Genomic DNA, 22,961 nt, shown 5'->3' with positions numbered 1-22,961 from the left:
CCTCTCTTCAATTTGATTGGTCACTGTAAACCCACCGTCAGACTGTAAACCCACGGTCAGACTGATTCCTTTGGCTACTATATAAGCATTTCCGAACTTGGCTCGTCGATCACGAACCAATTTTTCCAAATCTCCAAATCCATGGCAAGCTGTCCTTCCACCACCTCCTCCTCCTCCTCCTCTTCCTCCCCCTCCAATGTGTTTCAAGTGACCAAATCCAGGAGGCCAAGGCTCACCAAGAAAGCTTCCGACTCGGAGGAGGAGAAGAAGAATTTGGACAACGGAAAACGCAAGAGAAGCTCTTCTTTCAGAGGCGTCACCAGGTAACAATTAAACTTAAAACAAAGAAAAATCTAGTTGTTTGTAGTGTTTTGATTTGTAGCTGGTCGATATATAGGCATAGAAGGACTGGGAGGTTTGAAGCTCGCCTATGGGACAAGAACCCCCTTCAGAACAAGAAAGGTAAGACACGGTTACTACAAGGGCAACTCAAGGGATTTACTTAATGAACATGATCGCCGCCGATTAGTTATTTATTCTGCCCTTTAATTTTAATGGCATTTGTTTTCCTCTTTCTCACTTGGATTTTGTCTCGCGAACTGCACGTGTGTTGGGGCTCCTGCGGCATTGGCATAGTTTATTTAGGTAAATCGCTGCTTACAAGAGTCATAACTGCTTTTATTTCCATCCTTGATCATTTATGACCAAAAAAGAAGAAGAATTAAAAAATGCATTTTTGAATTGGTGGTGTTCACTGTGAAGGGGCTTTTGGTGATGAAGAAGCTGCTGCTAGGACGTATGATCTTGCTGCACTCAAATATCGGGGTCCTGAAACAGCTCTGAATTTTCCTGTATGCACTGATATTTAACTCTGTTTTGTGATAAATAATAGCTAGATATCTATAGATAGATAGATAGATAGATAGATAGATAATACATATATTGGATCCAGTTTGATACGTACAGAAAGGACTACGAAGAGATGCAAAGCATGTCGAAGGAGGAATACGTGGCTTCTCTCAGGCGCAGGAGCAATGGGTTTTCAAGAGGCGTTTCAAAGTACCGTGGGGTGGCCAGGTTAATTATCAAATATGTTCCTTAAAAGGATCATATCTTTAGTATTATCTTTTGGTTTCAAATCTGAATCATTCATTCATTCATTCATTCATTCTTCCCATTTTATATTCTTTTTCTGTTTGTATCTGGAAGAACGTGTCAATGAGGAGTAATTGATCTTTAGAACAAAAAGGCTTCTTTTTTTTTTTCCTTTTCAGAATTAAGTCCAAAATGTTGGAGAGTTGTAGCTGCCATTTAGCTAATTAATGGCTGAAATCTAATGTTTTGGCCGAGTCTGAATAAGTTTTGTAGCATGCACACATTTCCCATTTGAGGCCGGTGCTCTGAAAACAAACTGACGACATGGCTGGAATTTGGCAGGCATCACCACAAAGGGAGGTGGGAGGCGAGAATTGGAGTTTTTGGCAACAAGTATCGCTATCTGGGAACCTTCAGTGAGTCCTCATATGTCTTTCTTCTTCTTCCTCTTGTCAGTCAATCGTTCTGAAACACCATCTCAAGCTCCTAAAATTTCATTTCAGGCACACAGGAGGAGGCAGCCCGAGCTTACGACCTCGCGGCGATCCAGTTCAGAGGCCCCAACGCAGTCACCAACTTCGACATCAGCAACTACATGAACTGCCAGAAGGTACCTGCCACAGCCACGAACACTCAGGAAGCTCCTCCTCCGGAGGTGAACCAAGATTACTACGACTCTGAGGAAGCAAACGCCGCTGCAATTTTGATGAGTCTGCGAACTGCGATGGCGGTCGGGAAAATTGGGTGAGGGGAAGAGTGGCGACTTCAAACACCCACTTCCTGATACTTGTGCTTTTTGTGTTTGGTACTGCAAGAACACTTGTCACCTTATTGCTTTGTCTTTTGGATTTGAAACTTTCATAAAGCCTAATTTGGTTGGGCAAGCAAATACTCTTATTGAGCCCCTTTCATTCAAACAGAATTTCTCTATTTATGTTGAACAACTAGATTAATAAAAATATATATAGGTTGATGAGTTGAATAGGATTCAATAGAAATGGGAATTATGGTATATGTATTCGGGTTTTTGAATGCCAACCATACAGGTTGTTCGTTGATCTGGTTCGACCCGCTCTCTCTGGGTCCTAGTACGACCGGGTTCGATCCGGTTTATCTGCCATCTACAAATCGGTCTTCCTCACAACGCAATCTCTCTATCGCATTCCTTTCTTCCAATTTCTCCGATTCTCTTCGGATTCTTCGATTTCTACCTACAGAATGAGCAAAGTTCAAATTTAGTTGAAGATTTATAGATGTTAAATTTAGATTCTCTGATTAATAACAAAGTCGTTGTAGTATAGTGGTGAGTATTCCCGCCTGATATTCGTTCTATGATTATTTTCTTGCGGCACAGTTAGTTCTCTTGGCGTCTGATAAGGAACTCTATACTCTCTTTTAAAGAATATTTTTAGGGTATAATCAATTGAATCACACATTAAATTAATACAAAAATAGCATTGTTAGATTACCATCTTCCAATTCTGCTTTAGGGAAATGCAGAGGAGAATTGGTCAAAAGTTAGTATCATTCCTAGAATTCATTGGAGCACTCGAAGATCGCCGGAGGAAGTTCCGGCGACGGAGCCTCAAAGTTGTGAGCACTGATAGCTTGTTCCATGGACGGCAGTGCTTTTGGATCAGGATGAGAGTACCATAACCCCACAACCATCGAGCATTCCATTTCTCTCCGATCACCCCACAACCATCAGGCATTCCATTTGTCTCCGATCAAATTCACCCTTAGCCTCGCATCCGCCGCCTCAAGACTCATCTCCCTCCTGTAAAGCTAAAGCTTGTATCATTTCTAGAATTCATTTGAGAATCCAAACACAACCTCGACCACCGGGCACCCTGTAGCCGAAGCTAAATACGTCCGATTTTTTACTTGCCTCGCCGGTGAAAATGTACTCCGGCGCCATGTACCCTCTCGTGCCGGCCAACACCGTCGTCGTCTGCGCCACGACATCGTGGTCGAGGAGTCTCGCGAGCCCGAAGTCACCGAGTTTGGTATTGAACGCCGAGTCCAGCATGACGTTGCTCGGCTTGACGTCCCGGTGCACCACGCACTGCTCCCACTCCTCGTGGAGATAAAGCAGAGCCGAGGCCAAGCCCAGCGTCACCCCAACTCGTAGACGAGGAGGAGTTCCTGGCGGTCATGGCACATGGGCACCAACCTACGAGCTGCACCAAGTTGCGGTGGCGCAACCGGCTGATGATCATATACTCCTTCCTCCCCTGTTTTGAGCCCTTGGAGACCCTTTTGATGGCGACTTCAAGCTTGGGCTCTTTCAACACGCCTTTGTAGACCGACCGGAACCCTCCTTCGCCGAGCTTGCCCTCCTCGGAGAAATCCCCGGTGGCACCGGCAAGTTCCGGGTAAGGGAACCTCTTCGGTCCTCTCCCATTTCGAACTCATTATCCATGGCTTCTTCATCCACGACCAAATCGTCTATTCCGTTCGTCCTGCACCTTCGTGTAAGGAACCATAACGATCCCAAAGCAGCCGCCAAGATTAAGACAACTGCCCCGGCGATGGAAACGGCAAGAACAAAAATCTTGAACTTCTTTCTTGGCTGCAGAGTCGAGTGGAACGACCGTGAGAGTATGGTATGTGCTTCGATGTTGCCGCCGGTGGCTGCCGAGAAGCCAATTTCTTCTTTTTCCGGCAGCATCGTCCTCCAGCGATTGGGGATTGATCTGCTAAGTCGATTCGCTTCTGATGGTGATCCGTGGGAGCACGCTTTGGGGATGGCCATCGGCGTCGTATTCGCCAACCAGATGGTGAAGTGGGAGAAGAAGCTGAAGGAGGACCTCGACAAGATCGTCGAGAAGGCCTAGACAGCCAACGAACGCAGATACTTCGGTTTGTTCCTTCTTTCTCTCCCCCTGTCCTCGTTTCAGTGTGTTGACTTTCTTATTTACCGATCTTCACCAGTGTTGACTTGATAGCTGCCATCTACAAATCGGTCTTCCTCGCAACGCAATCCCTCCATCTCATCCCTCTCTTCCAATTTCTCCGATTCTCTTCGGACTCTTCGATTTCTACCTGCAATTTTTCTTCGGTCGATTCCTTTATTCCCCGCAGCGGCCAGCTCGAGATTTCTCGACGGTGGCGTCGCGATCTCATGGTAGAAGAACAACGGTGAGGTAAGAAATTGCGTGTCGCCATAGTTTTCTGCTTATTCTGTGATCTCTCGTCCTATCGATCGTGCATGTTTATCTGTTCGATGTCTAAATTGTTCGTCGAGATTCAACTTCCACTCTTTCCTTACTGTTTGATTTTGGGCTTACCATCAGGAATCTATTGCGCATATGTAACGAATTGAAGCAATAATCTGAAATAAGGCAAATCTTACGTTTTGTTGGACATATTGATTGCTAGGTTTCGCAGTTCTCAAAGTGAGTCCTTATTTTGGCCAACCTATTGTTTCTCAACATATGTGGAGTTTAGGGTTTTTGGTTAGCCATGGATAAGTGCATAGATTAGATTTTAGTGTAAGATTCAAAACTATTATTCATAAATGTGTTAAAGTCATATCTACCTAGTAACTTTCTAAAATAACTGATCCAATGAATTATTTAATAGTCATGCACATAAAAAAACTGAAGCAATCATTCTTACACATTGACATGAAGTAGTTAGTTGATACTTGAAGGTGTTTCATCCTTGCATAAAACAACATTCATTACAATTAACTTTTTTTTTTTTTTTTTGCATATTAACTAGAGCTCTCGAGTTTGTTAATTTATTGTTCTCTTTTGGAATGGAATGGGAATACCCTTTCTCAAAGTACATCAAAATATTAGGATTTGAAGAGTATAATAAGACCTGCATGGACTTTCCCTTTTTATATTGTTCTCATTTTAGCTAAGTTCGATGTTAAAATGTATATCTGTTTCCAAACGATAGGAATTATCTAGCTAAAGTAGATGGGCTAGTAGGCTTCTTATGTTTTCTTTTTCCCTCGTAGCTTCTTACCTGAGATATTTGAATAATCTATTGCTTGGCATGGAAATTGGCTTGGCATGGAAATGAATCTAACACATTCAACCAAACATTATATTAGCTTGCTTATAGTAGAGCTAGTGGAAGCAAACATAACTGTTCAAAAAAAGCTACCTTTGTTTGGCATTCAATTGTCCGTTGAGGATGGGGTTGAAAACATGAAAAAAAAATAGTTAAAGCAACAACCTTCGATGAAGTAGTTCGCCATAAAGATGTCTGTTGGTCAACCTCAATTGCTGAAGGATGAGGAATGGAGACCTCCTATGATTGAAGTCTTTCAACGAAGAAGCAGTAGTCTTTAGCGGTCGGTGTCCTCTGTAGAAGACGCCAATGAAGAAGATGCCAAAGGAGGGATGCCAACAATGAAGTCGTCTACTGTGACGAAGGAAGCAAGGGAAAGGGAGGTGCGAAACACAGAGTTCTTTAACCCTAAATATATTGTATATATCGTAATGTTTTAATCGTGGTAAGTTGAATTAAGCCAATTCTTAGAATTGGGAATCACATAGTTTGAACCGAATTGATCATATTCAAATCTATCGATTATTAATTGATTCTGATTCAACCATGCAGTTCTAATCAAACTGAGTATGAACTATATCAAATATAGTCAAATCATAATTATTTAAAGCGTGAGACGTCCAAAAATGCATAGGTGCTATGGGGTCTAAGATGCACAATGCAAGGTGACACACACGTCTTACCGAAGTAAGGCGCTCTAGTATAAATTTTACAATTCAACAATAATCCATAAAATTCAATAGCAAATAAATACATTATACGCATAATTCAATTTTTTTAAAAAAAAATCAAATATCTAAATCTTCATCATCCTCCTCAATCATATCATTATCATCATCAGCTTTTAGATTTGTATAGCTGAATCTTCATCAATTTCCTCAAGACTGACTTCTTTCTACTCTCACAAGGCACACGCTTAAAGTGCATAGGCAGAAGATGCTCACCTGGCTGCGTCTTGCGCCTGGGCGCAGCTAGGTGAGCGCCTTTAATAACTATGAGTCAAACTATTTGAACTCCTTTGCGATTATGATATCCTACTTGTAACTCTACATTGATAATGACATATTTCATCTTTCTCAACTTTAGCGTATATACTATATATTTGATCAATTATACTTCTTCTTACAAGTAACATCTGTATAGATCTGCCAGAAGTTGAAGAATAATGCTTGTGGAATAGTTGCATCATTCTCTTTAGATATTCCAGATTTCAAAGATTAGTGCTTCTGTAATAGTTGTCTACTATCAATTTCCCAAATACACAACTAAGCCATTTTTACATAGTTGACCTTCATAGCAAGCGCCTTTTTTTTTTTTTCTGAAATGCTTTTACATGTAAATAGTAATAACTGATGTAAGAACATTATTGTAGTGAATTTTAAAAGCAGAAATGCCCCATTTTCTTTACTGCTTATCTGCTTCATCTAGCTTTAAACAATTGATAATGGATTTTTGGAGTTGTTTGAATCGATTGCATTGCAATTTGTATGTTTATTTTTATTTGGAAATGAGAATTTTTTTTTATCAATTCAGGTTCTCAGATGGATGGCGAATCCCAGGACTTCTCCCTTGAATCACCATTGTCTCAAGAACATTCACCACGAAACCAAAGTTTATTTCCTTATCAAGCCCAGCAGGAGTTCGATGCTTGATATGCAGAAGAACTTTTTCTTTGGAGGCAGATGTAAATGATGGTTTTGAAGCAATACATATTTGTAGAGAGTGTAAAATTATGATCCTTGATGATACTCAGACAAATTTGAACATAAGAGATATTCACCGACTAAGGCGGCAAAGCAGAGATAGGTTTAGAAGTCTAGAATCAATGGAGGATTCATTCTCTCGCAGATTTTCACAACTGATTAATTTGGCAACCCATAATGATGATGAAACACAAGTTGGAGGCAGTGGTACTCCTCTTACTTCTCATCGACATGTGAGCTATTATGCAGCTCGAAGCAGGTCCAAGAGACAAATTACATTATTTGATAATGGCAGTGATGTTCTTGAGCAATCAAACTCCATGTTTGGACAATCTGACTCAAACTTTAAGTTTTGGTAGTTATGGTGGAGACTCAGACCTCTATGGATCATCATAGTTTATTTGACAGACTTATTTTTGCAACTTGAGAATGGAAGCTCTGCTTCTGGTGACATAGACATCGACCCAATGCATGCAGGACTGGATCAGTGGAACTCTGATAACCAAGTCGAAGAAGATAGAGATTGGGAAGAGGCTATTTGGGAAGGGAACAGATCGGTTGACATCACAGGAGTTGCTCAAGCACAATATGCTGATGATTTTGCTGACTTCAAAGAGTCAAAGTTTCGAATAACTTACATTGGGAATCCAGAAGACTATGTCGATGCAAGGGGGTTTGATGAACTACTCGAGCAGCTTGCAGAGGCCGATAGCTCAAGAAGAGGTGCAGCTCCTGCAGCTGCATCGATTGTGAGATATCTCCCATCTGTAGTCATTGCAAATGAACATGAGATTTGTGCAGTCTGCAAGGATCCATTGGTTGTTCATACAAAAGCAAAGGAGCTTCCCTGCAACCACCTATACCATCCTTTCTGCATCTTGCCATGGTTAAAGGTGAGGAACTCATGCCCGGTTTGCAGGCATGAGCTTCCAACCGATGATCCAGAGTACGAAGAGGGGACTGAGGAAGCTCATGACTTCAACGATGCAAGGACTGAGCCAGGTAGTGTGGAGGAGCACCGTCAGGTGCCAACTCAATCGAGGGGTGGAGGTAATGGAGTCTGCTGGTTGTTTTTAGCTGCGGTTCCAATTATTTGTATCATCAGAATCACTCTTGCTTCCTTGTTGAAAAAACCTACCGGCGATGTACAAATCCCGAGCAATGTTAGGGAACAGCACCCAATCACTGTGGGCATAAATAGGAGGTGGTGGTGGTCTTTCTTTTAATTCCATTCCTCTCTTTCTCTTGTTCAAGTTTGTGGTCAAGTTTGTGGTCTTTCTTCCCCTTTTATTGTGACATCGATTTAATGATATAAGTTTCAGACTTTATCTTATTAAATCTTGTATATATGAATCCAAGATGAGATCACAGAGCTCGATAACACTTGATGATTTGTTTGTATTTGGCTTATTTTTGTGTGAGATTTGTAACAGATCCCTCAGTCGATCCATCTAATCTAATGGGATAAGGCTAGTTGATGTTGCTGTATTTGTAATAGACCACTCATGGTTCGGGTGTTTGATAGGAAATTCCATTCAGAGTTCTTATATGATTTTTATATTGCCATGATTATTCCTTAACATGGGAGTGAAAATGAAACTTTTTCAGTTCTTTTCTTAATTTTATGAAAATGAAGAAGGGTACTACTGAACTCGAAGAGTGGGAGGTCGAGGAGCTGAAAGTAGAGAACTTGGGAACCCATAATCGAGAATTTGAGGAACCAAATTCAACATAGTTGATGGTGTTAAGTACTGATTTAGGGATAGCAATGAGTCAGGTCTCGACTGAATTTCATATCCTCCATCTCTATATCTATCGGAGATCGGAGATCGGAGATCGGATATACATTTTCATTCATACTCATTAAAATATTATATATCTCTTTCCATCTAATTATCATTACTAGTGATCATACGCATGCGTTGTGTTAATATAATACATGAATACATATAAATTTTATAAAATAAATATTTTCTATCAAGTAATTAAACAACATTATTCAATGATAATATGATTTATTCTAAATTCTCTTAATATTAGATATTGAATTGATAAGAACAAATACTATACTTAATCTTAGCAAAAAGATAAGAGTGTCACTCGAGAACAACTACTATACTTAATTTTAGCAAAAAGACAAAAGTGAAACTCGAGAATCCCAGCAGCAAGCTATTATAACAAACTCCCTCTTATAAAAAATCAATTTAATATCATACTTGATCATAGCCAAAAAGTCAAGAAAAGTATGTTTTCTAATGTCGTCGACCCAAGGTATTTATAGAAGTTTCTTCATTCGTAATATTATCAATTCTAAGATGTGAGACTGAAGACAACCCAAGTTAAGTTAATTAGTTAAAATGAAAAGTTAATTAAAAGAAAAAAAACCAAAATAAAGAAAAAAGGGGAGAAATAAATATATATATAATGTAATTATTTACTTTTATCTAGAATTTATTATCTATAATTTGTCATTTCCCGTTATAGGAATTCAGCAACAAATAAGGAATTAATCCAACAAAAATCTTTATTTGATTTATTTTAGTTTTTATTCATTTTATCACCATTCTAATCATATTTATATTAGCTGAGTTTCGAACTCTAGATTCCTAATTGATTAATGTGAAATTTTTTAATAATACATCGCAGCTGAGTCCCGAACTCTAGATCCAAAAAATTCTCAATAATACACCGCAGCTGAGTCTCAAACTCTAGATCCCTGATTGATGGGTCTATGAAAATTACTAATAAACCTTGAAAATATTTTCGGTGTGAAAAGAAAAAAAGATATTAACGTAATTTAATTTTGAGCTTCACTAAATTAATTGAAAGTTAATTAATAAAGAGTCCGAATTCTTAATAAAGTTGGATAAGGGTGCGTCATACCCATGTAATAGTGCAATGCAAAGGTGACGCTCGAGAATTCCAACAGCAAGTTACTGTAACGAACTCCCTCTTATAAAAAATTAATTTAATATCATACTTGATCTTAGCAAAAAAGCTGAGAAAAGTATATTTTCTAACGTCTCTGGCCCAAGGTATTTATAGAAGGTTCTCCGCTCACAGTGTTGCCAATGATAAGATATGATACTAAAGAGAACCAGAGAAAATTATTGATGAGAAAAATTCTCAATAATATATCGTAATTGAGTTTTGAACTCTAGATTCTAAATTGATTAATGAAAAAAATTCTTAATAATACGTCACAGCTGAGTCTTGAACTCTAGATCACCAATTGATTAATGAGAAAAATTTTCAATAATTCACCCAACTAAGTCTCAGACTTTAGATCCTTGATTGATGCATGCATCTGTGGAAATTTCTAATAAACCTTAAAATTATTTTCGATGTGAAAAGAAAAAAGAACATTAACGTAATTTAATTTTGGGCTTCACCAAATTAATTGAGAGTCAGTTAGTAAAGGATTCAGATTCTTAATAAAATTAGGCAAGAGTGCATCATACACATGCAATAGTGCAATACAAGGTGACGTTAGAGAATTCCAACAGCAATCTACTATAACAAACACCCCCTTATAAAAAATTAATTTAATATCATACTTGTTCTTAGCCAAAAAGTCGAGAAAAGTATACTTTCTAACGTCGTCGACATAAAGTATTTATAGAAGTTTCTCAGCTTGTAGTGTTGACAATCCTAAGTTGTGAGATTAAAAAGAACTATAAAAAATTACTGATGAGAAAAATTCTTAATAATACGTCACAGTTGAGTTTTAAACTCTAGATTCATAATTGATTAATAAAAAAAATTCTCAATAATATGTCACAGCTGAGTCTCGAATTCTAAATCCCTGATTGTGTGTCTATGAAAATTACTAATAAACCTTGAAAGTATTTTCGGTGTGAAAATAAAAAAGAACATTAACGTAATTTAATTTTAGGCTAAAGCAGAGTCATTAGTATAAAGTAGGGGGCTCACTAGAGCAGCGAAAAAGGAAAAAAAAGCACCGCCAAAGGCTTCTCGTTCTTCAGCTCTATCGTCGTCAAATCGTCACCCAAAAATGAAAAAAAAAAAAAAAGAGAGAGAGAAATGGATTAAACACACAACCTTCAGATTTTCAGTCTGACGCTCTCCCAACTGAGCTATCCCAGCTGTTGACTTTATAGTAGGAATTCTATTTTAAATACTTTTATAACAGCTTCCAGTAAATGACTTTTCTTTTAGAAGATTGTATGTATAATTACGAAACATATTCACATATAAATGGGATTGGAATGCTTTGTGGACAAATCTGGACTAACAGTTCTGCTTAAAGGATTTGATATTTAGTTATGTTGAGTGCTATGTAGTGTGGATAGTCTAAAATTTTATATTTTTGAAGTATCGGATACGGATACTATATGGATAGGGATATAATACGTAAATACGCATATCAGATATGGCCAATCATGGACATTTTTGAGGTATGTCTTGGACACAGCAAGGATACGACTAGGATACATTTTTCCAAATGTGTTTGGGGAAATTGCAAGTATTTAAAATTTATAGGGGTTAATTGAAACAACATAAAAATTTCTAGGACTAATTAAAAAATATTAATAAAAATAAATTGGGTTGTGGACTTTTAAACCTTAATATTTTTCTACCCGCATCTCATCCTACTCGTCTCTCATCGCTTCTTTGGCATCGTGGTTGGTGGAATTCTCCCTAGTTCAAAGTTGGTCAGTTTGACTCAAACTTGAGTTTTGATATTTGACAATATATGGAGATTGTAGGTATTGTCCATTTGGGAGATTGTTGGAACAATTCTCCACTGGTCAAAAGTTAACCAGTTTGACACGGAAAAGTAGTTAATAGGTCAAGGCTAATTAGATACTTGACTGGAAAAGTTTTAACTAAAGACTAAGCAAGGTAAAAACCAAAACCAACTAGATGGTTGGCAGAAGAAGAAAAATCATGTGAATCATAAAGAAACGGACACTTAGTATGGAAAGTCCTAGTGAGTGAAGTCAGGCGGATGGAAAGTCCCAGTGAGTGAAGTCAGACAAATGGAAAGTTCTGGTGAGTAAAGTCAGATAATTGGAAAGTCCTAGTGAGTGAAGCTAGGTAGAAGAAAATCTTAGTTAGTGAAGTCAAGCAGTTAGAAACTCCTCGTAAGTGAAGCTAGGCAGAAGGAAACCTTGGTGAGTGAAGCTAGGTGGAAAAAGTTCAAGTGGGTCATGAAGGACTAGACATTTGACATGAGGAGGAAAATCAATGTGGGTCAAAAGTTGATCGGACACCTAGTGTCTTGAACTCTAAATCCCTGATTGTGCATCTGTGGAAATTACTAATAAACTTTGATAGTATTTTCGGTGTGAAAGTAAAAATATATTAATGTAATTTAATTTTAGGCTAAAGCAAAGTCCTTAAAATAAAATAGGGGGCTCATTAGATCAGCGAAAAAGGGGGAAAAAAACACCGTCAAGGGCTTCTCGTTCTTCAGCTTTATCATCGTCAGATCGTCGCACGAAAATCAAAAAAAAAAAAGAAGAGATATGTGATGAGTGTCGATCAAACACACGACCTTCAAATATTCAGTCTGACGCTCTCCCAACTGAGTTATCCCCGCTAATGATTTTATAGTAGGAATTCTATTTTAAATACTTTTATTACAGTTTCTTGTAAATAACTTTTTTTTAGAAGATTGTATGTATAATTACGAAACATATTCACATATAAATGAGATTGGAATGCTTTGTGGACAAATCTGGACTACTAGTTCTGCTTAAAGGATTTGATATTAAGTTATGTTGAGTGATATGTAGCGTGGATAGTCTGAAATTTATTATTTTTGATGTATCGGATAGGGATACTATACGGATATGGATATAATACGCAAATACGTATATCAGATACGGACAAAAATGTATCATGGACTTTTTTTTTTAGATTTGACCATATGGATATGTTTTGGACACAACAAGGGTACGATTAGGATATGTTTTTCTGAATGCGTTTGGGGAAAATTGCAAGTATTTAAAATTCATAGGGGTTAATTAAGAAAACTTAAAAAATTTTAGGACTAATTAAAAAATATTAATAAAAATGAATTGGGTTGTGGGCTTTTAAACCTTAAACTTAAATCTTTTTCTACTTGCATCTCATCCTACTCGTCTCTCATCGCTTCTTTGGCATCGTGGTTGGTGCAATTCTCCCTGGTTCAAAGTTGGCCAGTTTGACTCAAACTTGAGTTTTAATGTTTGACAATATATGGAGATTGTAGGTATAATTATCCATTTGGGAGATTGTTCGAACAATTCTCCACTGGTCAAAGGCTAACCAGTTTGATACGGGAGAGTAGTTAAATATGTCAAGGTAAACTAGATACTTGATTGGAAAAGTTTTAACTAAAGGTTAAGAAAGGGAAAGACCAAAACCAACTGGATGGTTGGTAGAAGAAAAAAAAACCAAGTGGGTCATACAGAAACGATCACTTGGTGTGTAAAGTCCTAGTCAGTGAAGCCAGGCGAATGGAAAGTCCTAGTGAGTGAAGTCAAGTAAATGAAAAGTTTTGTTGAGTGAATCTAGCTAGTTGGAAAGTCCAAGTGAGTGAAGCTAGGTAAAAGGAAATAATGGTGAGTGAAGTCAGGCAGTTAGAAAGTCCTAATGAGTGAAGCTAGGAAGAAGGAAACCCTGGTGAGTGAAGTTAGAAGGAAAAAAGTTCAAGTGGATAATGGAGGACCGGACATTTGGCATGAGGAGGAAAATCTAGGTGTGTCAAAGTTGATCGGACAACTGGTGTCTCGAACTCTAAATTCCTGATTGTGTGTCTGTGAAAATTACTAATAAACTTTGAAAGTATTTTCGATGTGAAAATAAAAAAATATTAACATAATTTAATTTTAGGCTAAAGCAAAGTCATTAGTATAAAGTAGGGGGCTCACCAGAGCAGCGAAAAAGGAAAAAAAAAAAAAAAGCTCCGTCAAGGACTTCTCGTTCTTCAGCTCTATCGTCGTCAAATCGTCGTTCGAAAATGAAAAAAAAAAAGAGATTGTAGGTATAATTGTCCATTTAAGAGATTGTTGGAACAATTCTCCACTAGTCAAAGGCTAGCCAGTTTGATACGGGAGAGTAGTTAAATATGTCAAGGCTAACTAGATACTTGATTAGGAAAGTTTTAACTAAATGTTAAGAAAGAGAAAGACCAAAACCAACTGGATGATTGGTAGAATAAGAAAAATCAAGTGGGTCATAGAGAAATGGTCACTTGGTGTGAAAAGTCCTAGTGAGTGAAGTCAAACAAATGGAAAGTTCTAATGAGTGATGTCGGGCAGTTGGAAAGTTCTAGTGAGTGAAGCTAGGTAGAAGGAAATCCTAGTGTGTAAAATCAGGTAGTTAAAAAATCATCGTGAGTGAAGCTAGGCAGAAGAAAACCCTGATGAGTGAAGCTAGGTGAAAAAAATTTCAAGTGGGTCATGAAGGAGTGGACATTTGGCATGAAGAGGAAAATCTAAGTGGGTCAAAAGATGATCGAACACCTGGTGTATTTTCGGACTCTAAATACCTAATTGTGCATATGTGGAAATTACTAATAAACTTTGAAAGTATTTTCGGTGTAAAAATTAAAAAAATATTAATGTAATTTAATTTATGCTAAAGCAGAGTCATTAGTATAATGTAGAGGGCTCACCAGAGCAGCAAAAAAGGAAAGAAAAAAACACCGTCAAGGACTTCTCGTTCTTCAGCTCTATCGTCGTCAGACCATCACCAAAATATGGAAAAACAATAGATATGCCAAATGGAAAGTTCTAGTGAGTCATGTCGGACAGTTAGAAAGTCCTAGTGAGTAAAGCTAGGTAGAAGGAAATCCTGGTGTGTGAAATTAGGTAGTTAGAAAGTCCTCGTGAATGAAGTTAGGCAGAAGAAAACTCTGATAAGTGAAGCAAGGTGGAAAAAATTTCAAGTGAGTCATGAAGGACCGGGCATTTGGCATGAGGAAAAAAATCTAAGTGGGTCAAAGGATGATCGAACACCTGGTGTATCGAACTCTAAATGCCTGATTGTGCGTCTGTGGAAATTACTAATAAACTTTGAAAGTATTTTCGGTGTAAAAATAAAAATAATATAAATGTAATTTAATTTATGCTAAAGCAAAGTCATTAGTATAAAGTAGAGGGCTCACCAGAGCAGAGAAAAAGGAAAAAAAAACACCATCAAGGGCTTCTCATTCTTCAGCTCTATCGTCGTCAGATCATCCACAAAAAATGGAAAAAAATATATATATATATATGCGGTGAGTGTAGATCAAACACACGACCTTCAGATCTTCAATCTAACGCTCTCCCATCTGAGCTATCCCGTCTAATGACTTTATAGTAGGAATTTTATTTTAAATACTCTTATAACAGTTTCCAGTGAATGACTTTTATTTTAGAAAATTGAATGTATAATTACAAAAATTATTCACATATAAATGGGGTTGGAATGCTTTTTGGACAAAGCTAGACTACCTGATTGTGCGTCCGTGGAAAATACTAATAAACTTTGAAAGTATTTTCAGTGAAAAAATTAAAAAAATATTAATGTAATTTAATTTACACTAAAGCAGAGTCATTAGTATAATGTAGATGGCTCACCAGAGCAGCAAAAAAGGAAAAAAAAAGCACCATCAAGGACTTCTCGTTCTTCAGCTCTATCGTCGTCAGATCATCGCCAAAATATGGAAAAAAACTAGATATGCCAAATGGAAAGTTCTAGTGAGTCATGTCGGATAGTTAGAAAGTCCTAGTGAGTAAAGTTAGGTAGAAGAAAATCCTGGTGTGTGAAATTAGGTAGTTAGAAAGTCCTCGTGAGTGAAGTTAGCCAGAAGAAAACCCTGATAAGTGAAGCTAGGTGGAAAAAATTTCAAGTGAGTCATGAAGGACCGGGCATTTGGCATGAGGAGAAAAATCTAAGTGGGTCAAAAGATGATTGAACACCTGGTGTATCGAACTCTAAATGCCTGATTGTGCGTCTGTGGAAATTACTAATAAACTTTGAAAGTATTTTCGGTGTAAAAATAAAAATAATATAAATGTAATTTAATTTATGCTAAAGCAGAGTCGTTAATATAAAGTAGAGGGCTCACAGAGCAGAGAAAAAGGAAAAAAAACACGATCAAGGGCTTCTCATTCTTCAGCTCTATCGTCGTCAGATCATCCCCAAAAAATGGAAAAAAAAAAAAAAAATATGCGATGAGTGTGGATCGAACACACGACCTTCAGATCTTCAGTCTGACGCTCTCCCAACTGAGCTATCCCCGCTAATGACTTTATAGTAGGAATTTTATTTTAAATACTCTTATAACAGTTTCCAGTAAATGACTTTTATTTTAGAAGATTGTATGTATAATTACGAAACATATTCACATATAAATGGGGTTGGAATGTTTTTTGGACAAAGCTAGACTACCTGATTGTGCGTCTGTGGAAATTACTAATAAATTTTGAAAGTATTTTCGGTGTAAAAATTAGAAAAAAATATTAATGTAATTTAATTTACGCTAAAGCAGAGTCATTAGTATAATGTAGAGGGCTCACCAGAGCAGCAAAAAAGGAAAAAAAAAATAAAGCACCTTCAAGGACTTCTCGTTCTTCAGCTCTATCGTCGTCAGATCATTGCCAAAATATGGAGAAAAAAAAATAGATATGCCAAATGGAAAGTTCAAGTGAGTCATGTCGGACAGTTAGAAAGTCCTAGTGAGTAAAGCTAGGTAGAAGGAAATCCTGGTGTGTGAAATTAGGTAGTTAGAAAGTCCTCGTGAGTGAAGTTAGGCAGAAGAAAACCCTAATAAGTGAAGCTAGGTGGAAAAAATTTCAAGTGAGTCATGAAGGACTGGGCATTTGGCATGAGGAGAAAAATCTAAGTGGGTCAAAGGATGATCGAACACCTGGTGTATCGAACTCTAAATGCCTGATTGTGCGTCTGTGGAAATTACTAATAAACTTTGAAAATATTTTCGGTGTAAAAATAAAAATAATATTAATGTAATTTAATTTATGCTAAAGCAGAGTCATTAGTATAAAGTAGAGGGCTCACCAGAGCAGAGAAAAAGGAAAAAAAACACCATCAAGGGTTCCTCATTCTTCAGCTCTATCGTCGTCATATCACCCCCAAAAAATGGGGGGAAAAAAAAGATATGCGGTGAGTGTGGATCGATCACACGACCTTCAGATCTTCAGTCTGACGCTCTCCCAACTGAGCTATCCCCGCTAATGACTTTATAGTAGGAATTTTATTTTAAATACTCTTATAACAGTTTCCAGTGAATGACTTTTATTTTAGAAGATTGTATGTATAATTATGAAACATATTCACATATAAATGGGGTTGGAATGCTTTTTGGATAAAGCTAGACTACCTGATTGTGCGTCTGTGGAAAATACTAATAAACTTTGAAAGTATTTTCGGTGAAAAAATTAAAAAAATATTAATGTAATTTAATTTACACTAAAGCAGAGTCATTAGTATAATGTAGAGGGCTCACCAGAGCAGCAAAAAAGGAAAAAAAAAAAAAGCACCATCAAGGACTTCTCGTTCTTCAGCTCTATCGTCGTCAGATCATCGCCAAAATATGAAAAAAAACTAGATATGCCAAATGGAAAGTTCTAGTGAGTCATGTCGGACAGTTAGAAAGTCCTAGTGAGTAAAGTTAGGTAGAAGAAAATCCTGGTGTGTGAAATTAGGTAGTTAGAAAGTCCTCGTGAGTGAAGTTAGGCAGAAGAAAACCCTGATAAGTGAAGCTAGGTGGAAAAAATTTCAAGTGAGTCATGAAGGACCGGGCATTTGGCATGAGGAGAAAAATCTATGTGGGTCAAAGGATGATCAAACACCTGGTGTATCGAACTCTAAATGCCTGATTGTGCGTCTGTGGAAATTACTAATAAACTTTGAAAGTATTTTCGGTGTAAAAATAAAAATAATATAAATGTAATTTAATTTATGCTAAAGCAGAGTCATTAGTATAAAGTAAAGGGCTCACCAGAGCAGAGAAAAAGGAAAAAAAAACACCATCAAGGGCTTCTCATTCTTCATCTCTATCGTCGTCAGATCATCCCCAAAAAATGGGGGAAAAAAAAAAAGATATGCGGTGAGTGTGGATCGAACACACGACCTTCAGATCTTCAGTCTGACGCTCTCCCAACTGAGCTATCCCCGCTAATAACTTTATAGTAGGAATTTTATTTTAAATACTCTTATAACAGTTTCCAGTAAATGACTTTTATTTTAGAAGATTGTATGTATAATTACGAAACATATTCACATATAAATGGCGTTGGAATGCTTTTTGGACAAAGCTAGACTACCTGATTGTGCGTCTGTGGAAATTACTAATAAATTTTGAAAGTATTTTCGGTGTAAAAATTAAAAAAAAAATATTAATGTAATTTAATTTATGCTAAAGCAGAGTCATTAGTATAATGTAGAGGGCTCACCAGAGCAGCAAAAAAGGAAAAAAATAAAGCACCTTCAAGGACTTCTCGTTCTTCAACTCTATCGTCGTCAGATCATTGCCAAAATATGGAAGAAAAAAAATAGATATGCCAAATGGAAAGTTCTAGTGAGTCATGTCGGACAGTTAGAAAGTCCTAGTGAGTAAAGCTAGGTAGAAGGAAATCCTGGTGTGTGAAATTAGGTAGTTAGAAAGTCCTCGTGAGTGAAGTTAGGTAGAAGAAAACTCTAATAAGTGAAGCTAGGTGGAAAAAATTTCAAGTGAGTCATGAAGGACCGGGCATTTGGCATGGGGAGAAAAATCTATGTGGGTCAAAGGATAATCGAACACCTGGTGTATCGAACTCTAAATGCCTGATTGTGCGTTTGTGGAAATTACTAATAAACTTTGAAAATATTTTCGGTGTAAAAATAAAAATAATATAAATGTGATTTAATTTATGCTAAAGCAGAGTCATTAGTATAAAGTAGAGGGCTCACCAGAGCAGAGAAAAAGGAAAAAAAAAAACACCTTCAAGGGTTCCTCATTCTTCAGCTCTATCGTCGTCATATCACCCCCAAAAAATGGGAAAAAAAAAAGATATGCGATGAGTGTGGATCGAACACACGACCTTCAGATCTTCAGTCTGACGCTCTCCCAACTGAGCTATCCCCGCTAATGACTTTATAGTTGGAATTTTATTTTAAATACTCTTATAACAGTTTCCAGTGAATGGCTTTTATTTTAGAAGATTGTATGTATAATTACGAAACATATTCACATATAAATGGGGTTGGAATGCTTTTTGGACAAAGCTAGACTACCTGATTGTGCGTCTGTTAAAATTACTAATAAACTTTGAAAGTATTTTTTGTTGGTGCGGTTAGCACTAACGATTTAACCCAGGTTTTGATGAATGACAAATAGGTTAAGTTAGTTTTGTTGTTGTCTGACACTTTGATCGAGTGTGCAGGAGAAGTCCAGACAGGTCGACGGGCTGACCGGATGTCTGGCACGAAGTCCAGCTAGGTCGACGGGCTGACCGGATAGCTGGCGAGAAGTCCAAGCGGGTGGACGGGTTGACCGGACGCTTGGCGAGAAGTCCAGCTAGGTCGACGGGCTGACCGGATAGCTGGCGAGAAGTCCAAGCGGGTCGACGGGCTGACCGGACGCTTGGCGAGAAGTCCAAACGGGTCGACGGGCTAACCGGACGTCTGGCAGGTAAGTGAGGTAAGTCACTGGAGGGGAGTGACTGTGAGGACGCATTCCCGGGAAGGGAACATTAAGCGTCGATCTGGCTTAGATCCATTTCGGATGTCTAAGTCGAGATCGTGACTAGATTCCGGTCTCGGAAAGACGGAATCTAAGTCATACTCTTTTTTCCATCTGTTGAACTTTAACTGTGCTAACAATCTGTTTTACAGGATGTATATTTACCTCGAACTAACTTTGTTTTCCAGGAAAAAGGAGTTTTTCTGGAACAAGGTGGTCCGGGCGCCCGGAGGGGATCCGGGCGCCCGGAAGGCGAATTCTATCCAGCCAAGTCGTCGCCACCTGGAGCATCTTGGTTTGAGCAGTTACGTCACATTCCAGGCGCCCGGAACAGCATATAAAAGAAGCACCAGGCAGGAGCTTCAGAATCAATCAAGCTGAGAACTCTTTTACTACTGGTCTTGCTGCTCGACTTTCAGTGCGACGCCAACAAAGCTCCGACACTACGCTCCGTTCTTTTCCCTTTTTGTCGGTATTTGTTTTCAGTTTTCATTAGCATTCCCTGTACGGTTCTTTTGTAATCATCATTCTGAATTGCTAGTGATTGCCCAACGAAAGTGGTCAAGGACCACGGGCCTTTGAGTAGGAGTCGTCACAGGCTCCGAACGAAGTAAAACCATTGTGTCTATTTTACTTTTCCGCTGCGTTTAAACTCTTGTTTTTCGAATCGATATTCACCCCCCCCTCTATCGAATCTAATGGTCCTACAAGTGGTATCAGAGCAGGTACCGCTCTGATTTGGTGCAACCACCAATCAGACAGGGGGTGAATTTTTTTTTTTTTTTGTTCGATAATTAATTTTAAAACTGGTGTTTCGTTAACTTAATATCTCTCTAATCAATTTAAATTAGTGCAACACGAATCTATTTTTTTTCTATTTTTCTCTTCCCACACTACTAATCCAAGACCAAGTCTTTGGATATTTTTTGGTTATTTACCTGTGCACAGAATGTCCCAACAAGAAGGATTCAGCACAGTACGACCTCCACTCTTCAACGGGGATGACTTTCCATACTGGAAGAAGCGCATGGAGGTCTACCTCAAAACAGAGTTCGACCAGTGGATGAGCATTACGAGACCCTACAAAATTCCAGTGGACAACTCCGGGAATCTAGTGGATCCTGAAGACTGGACAGCAGATCTGAAGAAAAAAGCATCAACAGAAAATAAAGCGATCAACACTCTACAGTGCGGATTGACAAGAGAAGAACTGAACAGAGTCGGTCCACACAAAAACGCTAAAGAGCTATGGGACAAGTTGATCGAACTGCACGAGGGAACGTGCGACGCTAAGGTAACAAAACGAGACCTGCTTTTAAATAAAATTTTTAATATAAAAATGCAGGAAGGAGAAACAGTGAATCAACTCCACGCGAGGATCAAGGACATCCTCAACGGGCTTCATGCGATAGGCCACCAGATGGAGAACAGAGACTTAATAAGGTACGCATTAAACGCCTTTCCACGTAATAGTTTGTGGGCATCAATAGTGGATGCCTACAAAATTTCTAAGAATCTTTCTGAATTAAAATTAGACGAGCTTTTCTGTGAATTAGAATTACACGAACAAACTAATGCTGGAGCCGAGAAAGGTATAGCTCTATTTGCAGGTTCCTCCAAAGAAAAGAAAAGCAAGCCTGAATTTGAAGAAGAATCTGACCAAGACTCTGAAGAAGAAGAACACCTGGTGAACTTGGTAAGAAAAATGTTCACCAGAAGAAAGAGGAGCTTCAGCAAAAAGGACCTTCAAAAGATCAGCTCTCCCTCAGAACAAAAGAACGTGACCTGCTACGGCTGCAATAAAAAGGGACACTACAAGAACGAATGCCCAAGACTGAAGTTCGACAAATCAAAGCCAACCAAAAAGAAGGCACTCAAAGCAAAGTGGGACGACTCCTCAGACGAATCAGAGGAAGAAGAGCAGAAACATCAGAGCCACCTCGCACTGATGGCCCGCGAAGCTGAAACAGAAAATGAATCGGAAGATGAAGACGGGTCTGAACCCGAAACAAGCCACGAGTCCGTACTCGTTTCCGAAGGCCCGAATGAGGTATACTTTAATTTAAACAAAATTTTTTTTTAGAATTATTTCCTGTTTAAATAGTAAATTAACTAACTTAGAAAATGAAAACAAATCACTTCTTGAGGAAAATCAAAACCTCAAGGAACAATTAAAAAATTCGAATCCAACTCAAGATCTAACACTTGAGGAGGAGAATTTATCATTAAAAAATGAAATAAACAATTTAAAGGAGATGTTAGAAAAATTCACAACAAGATCAAAAAATTTAGACTTAATCTTAAATAATCAAAAAGCATGTTATAATAAAACCGGACTAGGATATAAGTCGAATTCAAATAAAACCTTCAAATCATTAATAACCCAATACAAGTCAACCAATCTAGCTTGGGTTCCGAAAGCGTGTCTAACCACGCAAGTAGGACTTAATCAATATTATATACCTAAAGAAAAAATACATTATATAAAAGTGAATAAACCAAACCAAAATCCAAAATACAAACCTAAATCAAATTCAAAATCTAAACAGTTTAAAAATCAACAAAATTATCACCAAGTTAACTATAACTATAAAAAGAATCGACACAAGCCTAAAACCAAAAACTAAATTAATGGCCAATAATTCAGGGGGAGACTCCAGAATAGCTGACACCTCCAAAACTAACCTACCCAACAGGGTAACCCAAAACAAACTAACCCGGCAGGGTAATTAGGATTAGTTAAAAAGAGACCAAGTTTAACTTGACTCATGGTACTGGTGAAGTTTTTGGATGATAGTACGTTAGGGAAGCTTGGGCATCGCATGTCTAGAAAGATATGGCTTCGATCTGGTGCATTTGGCCAAGTGGAACTGACCGAAGCTACCCTTAAACGAATCCTAACCAGTTAGACCAAGATTTAGTACTAAGTTCCGTGGATAGGACTATTCGGAAAACCTCGAAAGGTTGGTTACTTCTAATGATGTCCATGTGACTCACCAAGCTTAGAAGTTTATCCGAAAAATGTCTATTTGTGGAAACCAAAGCTAAGTCTGAATCTAACACAAGTCAAACCAAAATTCTTTAATCAAACCAATTTCATCTCACAAAATCATAGGATTCCCTGATTGATAATATAGATCGGGTGAGATGAACAAGGCTTAAATTTTAAAGTTAAAAATTAATTTCAAATTTTAATTTTAAACTTAAAAAAAAAATCAATTTCAAATTTTAATTTTAAACTTAAAAATTAATTTCAAATTTTAATTTTAAACTTAAAAATTAATTTCAAATTTTTAACTTAAAAATTAATTTCAAAATTTTAATTTTAAACTTAAAAATTAATTTCAAATTTTAATTTTAAAATTAATTTCAAAATTTTAATTTTAAACTTAAAAATTAATTTCAAAATTTTAATTTTAAACTTAAAAATTAATTTCAAATTTTAATTTTAACTTAAA

At 37.5% G+C, this 22,961-nt stretch overlaps 3 protein-coding genes, 4 non-coding genes and 3 pseudogenes across 9 annotated transcripts; 3 read left to right on the top strand and 7 right to left on the bottom strand.

Moving 5' to 3' along the window:
- Positions 1 to 130: 130 nt before the first annotated feature.
- On the top strand, positions 131 to 1,898 carry LOC121977969 (ethylene-responsive transcription factor WRI1-like). Its single transcript, XM_042530366.1, has 7 exons — positions 131 to 323; positions 398 to 462; positions 637 to 645; positions 763 to 851; positions 953 to 1,077; positions 1,438 to 1,511; positions 1,599 to 1,898. The coding sequence occupies exons 1-7, from the start codon at positions 142 to 144 to the stop codon at positions 1,841 to 1,843; spliced, it is 789 nt and encodes a 262-aa protein (XP_042386300.1). The 5' UTR covers positions 131 to 141; the 3' UTR covers positions 1,844 to 1,898.
- A 206-nt stretch (positions 1,899 to 2,104) lies between these two features.
- On the bottom strand, positions 2,105 to 3,506 carry LOC121978687 (annotated as a pseudogene).
- A 9-nt stretch (positions 3,507 to 3,515) lies between these two features.
- LOC121978686 lies at positions 3,516 to 3,932 on the top strand. The gene has a single exon (XM_042530994.1). It carries the CDS (start codon positions 3,516 to 3,518, stop codon positions 3,930 to 3,932), a length of 417 nt encoding a protein of 138 aa, XP_042386928.1.
- On the top strand, positions 3,818 to 8,152 carry LOC121976736 (E3 ubiquitin-protein ligase RING1-like). 3 transcript variants are annotated; one of them, XM_042529041.1, is made up of 3 exons: positions 3,818 to 3,957; positions 4,030 to 4,241; positions 6,655 to 8,152. In XM_042529041.1, the coding sequence occupies exon 3, from the start codon at positions 7,292 to 7,294 to the stop codon at positions 8,048 to 8,050; it is 759 nt and encodes a 252-aa protein (XP_042384975.1). In that variant the 5' UTR covers positions 3,818 to 3,957; positions 4,030 to 4,241; positions 6,655 to 7,291; the 3' UTR covers positions 8,051 to 8,152. The 3 variants fall into 3 exon arrangements, with proteins under 3 accessions (XP_042384975.1, XP_042384976.1, XP_042384977.1); XM_042529042.1 differs by lacking the exon at positions 4,030 to 4,241 and having other exon boundaries at positions 3,824 to 3,957; XM_042529043.1 differs by lacking the exons at positions 3,818 to 3,957; positions 4,030 to 4,241 and adding an exon at positions 4,247 to 5,504.
- A 1,539-nt stretch (positions 8,153 to 9,691) lies between these two features.
- On the bottom strand, positions 9,692 to 9,835 carry LOC121978912 (annotated as a pseudogene).
- A 434-nt stretch (positions 9,836 to 10,269) lies between these two features.
- LOC121979017 lies at positions 10,270 to 10,412 on the bottom strand (annotated as a pseudogene).
- A 5,578-nt stretch (positions 10,413 to 15,990) lies between these two features.
- Positions 15,991 to 16,063, bottom strand: TRNAF-GAA. Its single transcript has one exon. It is a non-coding gene; the product is annotated as a tRNA-Phe (tRNA).
- An 876-nt stretch (positions 16,064 to 16,939) lies between these two features.
- Positions 16,940 to 17,012, bottom strand: TRNAF-GAA. The gene has a single exon. It is a non-coding gene; the product is annotated as a tRNA-Phe (tRNA).
- An 873-nt stretch (positions 17,013 to 17,885) lies between these two features.
- Positions 17,886 to 17,958, bottom strand: TRNAF-GAA. The gene has a single exon. It is a non-coding gene; the product is annotated as a tRNA-Phe (tRNA).
- Positions 17,959 to 18,834: 876 nt separating this feature from the next.
- On the bottom strand, positions 18,835 to 18,907 carry TRNAF-GAA. The gene has a single exon. It is a non-coding gene; the product is annotated as a tRNA-Phe (tRNA).
- Between the last annotated feature and the right edge of the window lie 4,054 nt (positions 18,908 to 22,961).

Source organism: Zingiber officinale, chromosome 4B (genome assembly GCF_018446385.1).
Source record: "Zingiber officinale cultivar Zhangliang chromosome 4B, Zo_v1.1, whole genome shotgun sequence".
NCBI lineage: Eukaryota > Viridiplantae > Streptophyta > Magnoliopsida > Zingiberales > Zingiberaceae > Zingiber > Zingiber officinale.
This window is presented reverse-complemented; position numbering and strand designations above follow the sequence as displayed.